This window comes from Orcinus orca, chromosome 11 (genome assembly GCF_937001465.1).
Source record: "Orcinus orca chromosome 11, mOrcOrc1.1, whole genome shotgun sequence".
Taxonomy (NCBI): Eukaryota; Metazoa; Chordata; class Mammalia; order Artiodactyla; family Delphinidae; genus Orcinus; species Orcinus orca.
In genome coordinates this window covers 48,187,900-48,196,956 of record NC_064569.1, presented here as the reverse complement: position 1 = coordinate 48,196,956, position 9,057 = coordinate 48,187,900, and the positions used below count along the sequence as shown (strand labels likewise).

Here is a 9,057-nt window from a genome sequence, read left to right as displayed (position 1 = left end):
AAAATAACAGGAGTGATTTAATCTTTTTCCTGATGCTCCCATCTTGACTCTTTTTAAACTCTTTCTTTATATAGAGGAAAATGTTCCTCTATAAAACCAGTCATTTGAATTCACCTGTCCCTAAGTAGCACTTATTTCTTTTCTTTCTGCTCCTGTTACTTGTAGGATATTCTAGATATTCTACACCTCAAACCTATAAAAATAAATTAGTATCCTAACTGATATTGTGACTCCAGCATATTTTCTCTCTTATATATTCCATATAACAATTATATACATTTAGTGATACCCTGATCATACCTTCCATCATAAAACCTACAGAGCTTTTCTCCATAAGTTTCCATGAATAAAAATGAAGGAATCAATTTTCTTGAGAAGATATGCACGTAGCAGAGATATGCCTAGCAGATGACAAAGATGGCAGGGAGGGGAGGATGTATATGTATATGTATATTTTGAAACTGAATTAACCCATGGTTACATAACAGATAGGTAACTGCTCTTTCGGGAAGGTGGATATCACTCAAGAAAGGATTTTTTTTTTTCTCTTGAGAATCTCCATGCGTTTGGATAAGGAACTGTGGTCCTGGATATGAGTATGAGAATTGAGAGAGCTGAATTGCTCTAAATGTTAGATTTGGAAGAAGTCAGAGTTCAAAAAAACACCTTAGGAAGGAAGGCATGAGGCTGAGCCTGAGAAACATGACAGGAGACTATCATCCGAAGTGCAGAAACAAAAGACAGGTATATAAAAATTAATAACAGGTATATGGAATATTTTGTAAATTCACACATGTTGTAAAATGGCTTGTTTTCATTGTGTAGTATCACAATGTGTAGCATCCATTTTATGACTCTGTCACAAATTATTTACCCATTGTGCTGCTGATGGATATTTGGCTTCTTTCCAGTTTGAAATTACTTTTAGTGAAACTGCTATGAACATTCTTATGCATATATATTTATGGACATTATTACTCACTATTTTTGGAAAAAATATTTGTAATAGTTCTCAGAAGATACTTCCAACAGCTGTCCAAAGTGGTTGTAGCAATTTATACTCCTACTAACAATGTAAGAGTGTTTCATCTGTTCCATATCCTCATCAACACTTAGTAATATCACACTTTTCAGACTGAGCTATTTTGATGGCTGCATGAATAATGATGTGAACCATTTTTTGTTTTATTGGCCGTTTTGAAACTCATATTTGCCAAGTTGACTGTTCAATTCTTTTGTCTATTTAATGGGGTTGACTATTTTTTTAGAAAAAGTAATTTCATTAGAATTTTAAATATATTTTGGATATGAGATCTTTTTCAGATATAGGTACTGCTTATATCTTCTCCTAGCATGTAGTTTGCATTTATCTTAACTTCCTTAATGGTGATTTTGATGAACAGATTGATTAATTTTATTGAAGGCTAATTTATCATATTTATTTTGTTATTGACTTTCATGTCTTTTGTAAGAAATCTTTGTATCAAAGGCATAAAGGTTTTCTCATGTATATTCATTTAAAGGTTTTTTGTCTCACCTCTTAGAGTTGATCGATGAGGCAGATCAAGTTGGTTTTTGTTTGTTGTGAGGAATAGTAAATATACAATTTGTCCAGCACGATTTATGGGAAAGATCAGCTTTCTGCATTGAATTGCAGTCATAAATCAGGTGATAATATATATATGTGGAGAGCCGCAGTTCTCCCGTGAGAGGGCCTTTGCGGTGAGCCAAACACATTAGCTCAGCAGCGGAAGACTCCGAGTTCTCGGTACTCTTCAGGGATGAGTCATGTGGCGGTGGAAAATGCGCTCGGGCTGGACCAGCAGTTTGCTGGCCTAGACCTGAACTCTTCTGATAATCAGAGTGGAGGAAGTACCGCCAGCAAAGGGCGCTATATTCCTCCTCACTTAAGGAACAGAGAAGCTACTAAAGGATTCTATGATAAAGACAGTTCAGGGTGGAGTTCTAGTAAAGATAAGGATGCATACAGCAGTTTTGGTTGCCGTAGTGATTCAAGAGGGAAGTCTAGTTTCTTCAGTGATCGTGGAAGTGGATCAAGGGGAAGGTTTGATGATCGTGGACGAGGTGACTATGACAGCATTGGCAGCCGTGGTGAGAGAGGTGGCTTTGGAAAATATGAACGTGGTGGAAACAGTCGCTGGTGTGACAAATCAGATGAAGATGATTGGTCAAAACCACTCCCGCCAAGTGAACGCTTGGAACAAGAACTTTTTTCTGGAGGCAACACCGGGATTAACTTTGAAAAATACGATGACATTCCAGTTGAGGCAACAGGCAACAACTGTCCTCCACACATTGAAAGTTTCAGTGATCTTGAGATGGGAGAAATTATTATGGGAAACATTGAGCTTACTCGCTACACTCGTCCAACTCCAGTGCAAAAGCATGCTATTCCTATTATCAAAGAGAAGAGAGACTTGATGGCTTGTGCCCAAACAGGGTCTGGAAAAACTGCAGCATTTCTCTTGCCCATCTTGAGTCAGATTTATTCTGATGGTCCAGGCGAGGCTTTGAGGGCCATGAAGGAAAATGGAAGGTATGGGCGCCGCAAACAATACCCAATCTCCTTGGTGTTAGCACCAACTAGAGAATTGGCTGTACAGATCTATGAGGAAGCCAGGAAATTTTCATACCGATCTAGAGTTCGTCCTTGCGTGGTTTATGGTGGTGCTGATATTGGTCAGCAAATTCGAGACTTAGAACGTGGATGTCACTTGTTAGTAGCCACTCCAGGACATCTAGTGGATATGATGGAAAGAGGGAAGATTGGATTAGACTTCTGCAAATACTTGGTGTTAGATGAAGCTGATCGGATGTTGGATATGGGGTTTGAGCCTCAAATACGTAGAATCGTTGAACAAGATACTATGCCACCAAAGGGAGTTCGCCACACTATGATGTTTAGTGCTACCTTCCCGAAGGAAATACAGATGCTTGCTCGTGATTTCTTGGATGAGTATATCTTTCTGGCCGTAGGAAGAGTTGGCTCTACCTCTGAGAACATCACACAGAAAGTAGTCTGGGTGGAAGAGTCAGACAAACGGTCATTTCTGCTTGACCTTCTAAATGCAACAGGCAAAGATTCACTGACCTTAGTGTTTGTGGAGACCAAAAAGGGTGCAGATTCTCTAGAGGATTTCTCGTACCATGAAGGATATGCCTGTACGAGTATCCATGGAGACCGATCTCAGAGAGATAGAGAAGAGGCTCTTCACCAGTTCCGCTCAGGAAAAAGCCCGATTCTAGTGGCTACAGCAGTAGCAGCAAGAGGACTGGACATTTCAAATGTGAAACATGTTATCAATTTTGATTTGCCCAGTGATATTGAAGAATATGTACATCGCATTGGCCGTACAGGACGTGTAGGAAACCTTGGCCTTGCCACCTCATTCTTTAATGAGAGGAACGTAAATATTACCAAGGATTTGTTGGATCTTCTTGTTGAAGCTAAACAAGAAGTGCCATCTTGGTTAGAAAACATGGCTTATGAACATCACTACAAGGGTAGCAGTCGTGGACGATCCAAAAGTAGTAGATTCAGTGGAGGATTTGGTGCCAGAGACTATCGACAGAGTAGTGGTGCCAGCAGTTCCAGCTTCAGCAGCAGCCGCGCCAGCAGCAGCCGCAGTGGTGGAGGCGGCCATGGCAGCAGCAGAGGGTTTGGTGGAGGTGGCTATGGAGGCTTTTACAACAGTGATGGATATGGAGGAAATTATAACTCCCAGGGGGTTGACTGGTGGGGTAACTGAACCTGCTTTGCAGTAGGTCACCCTGCCAAACAAGCTAATATGGAAACCACATGTAACTTAGCCAGACTATACCTTGTGTAGCTTCAAGAACTCGCAGTACATTACCAGCTGTGATTCTCCACTGAAATTTTTTTTTTAAGGGAGCTCAAGGTCACATGAAGAGTTGAAAGGAACAATCAGCAGCCCTGTTCAGAAGGTGGTTTGAAGACTTCATTGCTGTAGTTTGGATTAACTCCCCTCCCAACCCCCATCCCAAACTGCATTTATAATTTTGTGACTGAGGATCATTTGTTAATGTACTGTGCCTTTAACTTTAGACAACTTTTTATTTTGATGTCCTGTTGGCTCAGTAATGCTCAAGATACCAATTGTTTTGACAAAATAAATTTACTGAACTTGGGCTAAAATCAAACCTTGGCACACAGGTGTGATACAACTTAACAGGAATCATCGATTCATCCATAAATATTATAAGGAAAAAACTTATGCGGTAGCCTGCATTAGGGCTTTTTGATACTTGCAGATTGGGGGAAAACAAACAACAAACGTCTTGAAGCATATTAATGGAATTAGTTTCTAATGTGGCAAACTGTATTAAGTTAAAGTTCTGATTTGCTCACTCTATCCTGGATAGGTATTTAGAACCTGATAGTCTTTAAACAAGCCATTCCAGTCATGATGAGGTGATGTATGAATACATGCATACATTCAAAGCACTGTTTTCAAAGTTAATGCAAGTAAATACAGCAATTCCTCTTTCAGTGTTTAGGCAGATCATTAATTATGAGCTAGCCAGATGTGGGCATACTATTACAGGGAAAGTATAAAGGTCTGATAACTTGAGATAGGTTTTTAGGAGAATTCATCTACTTAGACTTTATAAATGCCTGCCATAAGTGAAATTGAAATGGTAGAATGGCTGACCACAGCAATGACCAGCCCTCATTTAGGGCCCTGGATGATTTTTGGTCTAATAACGCATGCTAGTGTTGATGTTTTTTGGTCAAGAGGGTATGAACAGGAAGAATTAATGCAGCAGGCTTTATTTTAAATGCCGATTTACATTACTCTGTTCAAGCTGCGTTGAGATGTTAAACTGGCTTACTATAGACTTTGTAAAAATGGCTCCAGAAGAGTAACAAACTGAAATCTTTTGAGATCACACAGGTTGGAAATATGTACATAACTGCACAAGGTGTCAATTCTGCTATACAGTGCAGTTTTAGTCAGTTTTAGTTGCATAGGTTTCCATTGTATTTATAGTCTGTTTATGCTAAATCTGGCCAAAGATGAGCATTGTCCACCACTAAAATGCCTCTGCCACTTTGAATTCTGTGCTAATTTTGTGGCCAGAATGCGGTGATCAAAACGCTCAATCTTTTTACAGTGGCATAGGAAGATGGCAAAAATTTCCTAAAGTGCAATAGATTTTCAAGTGTATTGTGCCTTGTTCTAAAACTTTTATTAAGTAGGTGCACTTGACAGTATTGAGGTCATTTGTTATGGTGCTATTTCAATTAGTCTAGGTTTAGGCCCTTGTACATTTTGCCCATGACTTTTTACAAAGTACTTCTTTTATTGCACATTCAGAGAATTTTATATATATGTCTTGTGTGCGTGTCCTTAAACTGCCAATCTTATTTTGTCTCTTGGAGATTGTTGAACGCAGCTTGTCTAGGAAGGGGATGGGACTAGATTCTAAAATTTATTTGGGACAATGGGAATGATAGTTGGGAAGAAAACTATTTGCACACGACAGATTTCTAGATACTTTTTGCTGCTAGTTTTATGTAATATTTATTGAACATTTTGACAAATATTTATTTTTGTAAGCCTAAAAGTGATTCTTTGAAAGTTTAAAGAAACTTGACCAAAAGACAGTACAAAAACACTGGCACTTGAATGTTGAATGTCACCGTATGCGTGAAATTATATATTTCGGGGTAGTGTGAGCTTTTAATGTTAAGTCATAATAAACTCTTAAGTCAAATTAAGCAGACCCGGCATTGGCAGTGTAGCCATAACTTTCTGATGTTAGTAAAAATAAAATTGGCGACTTTAAATTAAATCATGCCAAGGTTTTGATACACTTGTCTTAAGATATTAATGAAACACTTCAAAACACTGATACGAAGTGTCCAGATTCTCAGATATTGTGTGAGTTTTGTTTCGTTGTGTGTATTTTTTTTTTTTCAGTGAATGTCTGGCTCATTGCAATCCTCAAACATGTGGTTATCTTTGTTGTATTGGCATAATCAGTGACTTGTACATTCAGCGTTAGCATTTGAGCAAGTTTTATCAGCAAGCAATATTTTCAGTTAATAAATAAGGTTTCAAAAATCACATGAGTGGATTTAAACTTGCTGAATGTGAAGATTGAACCTCAAGTCACTGTAGCTTTAGTAATTGCTTATTGTATTAGTTTAGATGCTAGCACTGCATGTGCTGTGCATATTCTGATTTTATTAAAATAAAAAGTTGAACTGCACAGTCTCAAAAAAAAATATATATATATATATATATATGTGGATCTGTTTCTGTACACACAATTTGTTGCTCTATTTTGCCTGGATTTGTGTTTTGTAATTAATAACAGTAAGACCTTAAGCATAATTCTAGCTCCTCCATATTGGTAATAACTGGAAAGATTTGCTAATTTTTAAGGTAGGAAAATAATAATGTGTTTATATACTTACAGGAATGATCCAGCAGAGTCATAAATATTAGTGATTCAGGAGGAAGTGAAAGTTTTCTGGAGCAAACTGATTAAGTGGGAAATGTATAGGTAAAGTGGTTGGCCTTAGCTATGAGAAGGAAAGTTCAAAAAAAGTAAAAGGACTGAAAGTAGGTAGATGTGTGGTGAGAGATTCTCTCAGTGAAATGAGTAGCAACGTCATCAGTTTGATGTGATGATGGGAAACAAGTACTGACATTTGATTTAAGAGGAAAAATTATGAAATAATTAACCTAAGAAAGTGGAAAATGTGAATGCCTAAATTCAATGTAGTCTAATTGCCAGCCCTTTATGGGCTTGCTTGAGGTTTTTGATCATGAACTTAAGATGAAAGCAATTCACATGTTTTTCTCATTTATGTTCACCTGTGTAAATACATTTTAGGTTTAACCAGGATTGTGATTTAAGCCAGTGAGTACTATGAAACTAGAAAGGATTTGAGAGCTTTATGTGAGTGGGTGACTATGATGATTTTCCTTGTGATGTAAGGTGGGTAAATAGGGAAGTATGAGTATGGAGCAGATCATAGACAGCGAAAACCAGAAAGGATCTAAGGATTGAAGAAGGTCCAGATTTATTTTGAGGATTGTTTGAGTTGGGCTATTAGAGGAAATGAGCTGGAAAATAGAAGGTAATGATCAGAATATGGCACTTTAAATTGAGATAATATACACTCTCCATCTTTCCTTGTCTTCCAACATTCACTGCACCACCCTGTGTATACAATTGACTTAAACGTTGTGTGTGTGTGTGTGTGTGTGTGTGTGTGTGTGTGTGTGTGTTCATAAAAATTAAAGGGCAAAGTTTTATAGCTGGGCAAATGTGGTGGAGAGCAAGAATAGCCCAAATGTAATGGCATATGATTGCTAAATTGAACTAATTTAGCAGAAGCAGGATTTATGAACCATACATGTTCATGTGCCTCTTGGGAATTTTCAGAAGGCCTATGGAGGGCAATGCATTTTTCAATAATGCTGCAATAAAAGTTTGAGGACATTTTTTGTATCTCAAAGAAAATAAGTTTTGCTGATAGCTGGGGTACATTTGGAATTTCCAACTGATCCATCAAAGTGAGTCACAGTATTTTTTAACAATAAACCCCAGATGACAAAACACAGAGACAATTAAAATAGTGCTTTACACATAGTAATTATATTATCTGTCGAATGATGTTTTCTAAAAACGCATTGAGAAGGTAGCTTAGTTTCATCTACTCCTCTGCATATGTGTGTCTTCACTAACCCCAAACATAAAGTCAGGGTTGAATAATATTGGGGAGAGTTGTCATCCTGAACATTTTTGCTAGATTTTATTAAATATAGTTTCAAAATTTCATAATTTAATAAAATATTATCATGGTGGTTTTGAGTTAATTTTCTTTGTTCTAAATAATAATAATATATTATTTGTGTAAAATTGGAAGATGGAGAAAAATACAGACATATTGGCTACATTAAATATGAAAACTCAATTATATTGGCCACCAAAATATAAATATAAGAAACAATAGAAAGGAAAAGGACAAATAATACACTAGAAAATTATTTATAACACATATACTGGCAAAGAGCAGCATTCCTAATATACAGTGAGTTTCTATAAATTGATGAGATAAAGGTATACCATGTTATAAAAATCAGTAATTTAATGATTATAGAATGTATTTTGTGTGTGAGCAATTTTGAGATTTTGATTTAATTTTTTTATGAATCACAATGATGTTTAGCATTGCTTTATGTCTTTCCTTTGGGAAGTGCTTAATCATGTCCCATACCCATGGTACTTTTGAGTTGCTTGTGCTCTCCTTACTAATTCGTAGAATGTATTTTTGTATATGTTGATAATATTTTTTCAATTTTGTATCATGAGAATCTCCTCCCAGTTGTAATTGATCTTTTAATTTTCTTTAGTGTATTTTTGCTTAAGATAGAAAGTTGAAATTTAATTCATCTTTCTTCATATGAATAATAGTTTTTTCCATTTCCATTTATTGACAGGTCCTTACTTGTCCAACCTATCTGACATGTCATTAAAATACCAGACATGCACAGTCTCTCATTTCCATTCTGTGGTTCAGTTTACCTATTCCAGTGCCTTCTCATACTGTCTTAATTAAAATAGGTTCATAACAGGTCTTGACATGTTGGATATAGGGCAAGCCCCAACTCCCTGTTCTTCATTTTAGAAGTGTATTAGTTAGCCAAGAAAAACTGAAATACCTATTAAAGATTCCACATACAAGAATATCTATGGAAACACTATGCACAATAGCAAAAAACAACGTAAATGCACAAAAATTGATGAAGAATAAGCTGTTGAAATATTCAGCCAGTGGACTGTACACAGCAGTCAGAATGCATTGAATTAGAGACACTGCGAACACAGTGGTTAATTTTATGTGTATTCTTGGCTTGGCCATGTTGCCCAGTTTTTTTGTCAAACACCATGCTAGATATTACTGTGAATGTGTTTTGTGGGGGAGATTAACATTTACAATCAATTTACTTTAAAGCATATTACCCTCCACAGTGTGGGTGAGCCTCATCCAATCAG

The 9,057-nt window shown here is 36.8% G+C and overlaps 1 protein-coding gene across 1 annotated transcript; it reads left to right on the top strand.

Moving 5' to 3' along the window:
* Positions 1-1,692: 1,692 nt before the first annotated feature.
* Positions 1,693-6,258, top strand: LOC101287482 (ATP-dependent RNA helicase DDX3X). The gene has a single exon (XM_004276579.4). It carries the CDS (start codon positions 1,782-1,784, stop codon positions 3,768-3,770), a length of 1,989 nt encoding a protein of 662 aa, XP_004276627.2. The 5' UTR covers positions 1,693-1,781; the 3' UTR covers positions 3,771-6,258.
* The last annotated feature ends 2,799 nt before the right edge of the window (positions 6,259-9,057 follow it).

Coding starts and splice junctions, on each gene's coding strand:
- LOC101287482 (XM_004276579.4), top strand. CDS start 1,782: ATGAGTCATGTGGCGGTGGAAAATGCGCTCGGGCTGGACCAGCAGTTT.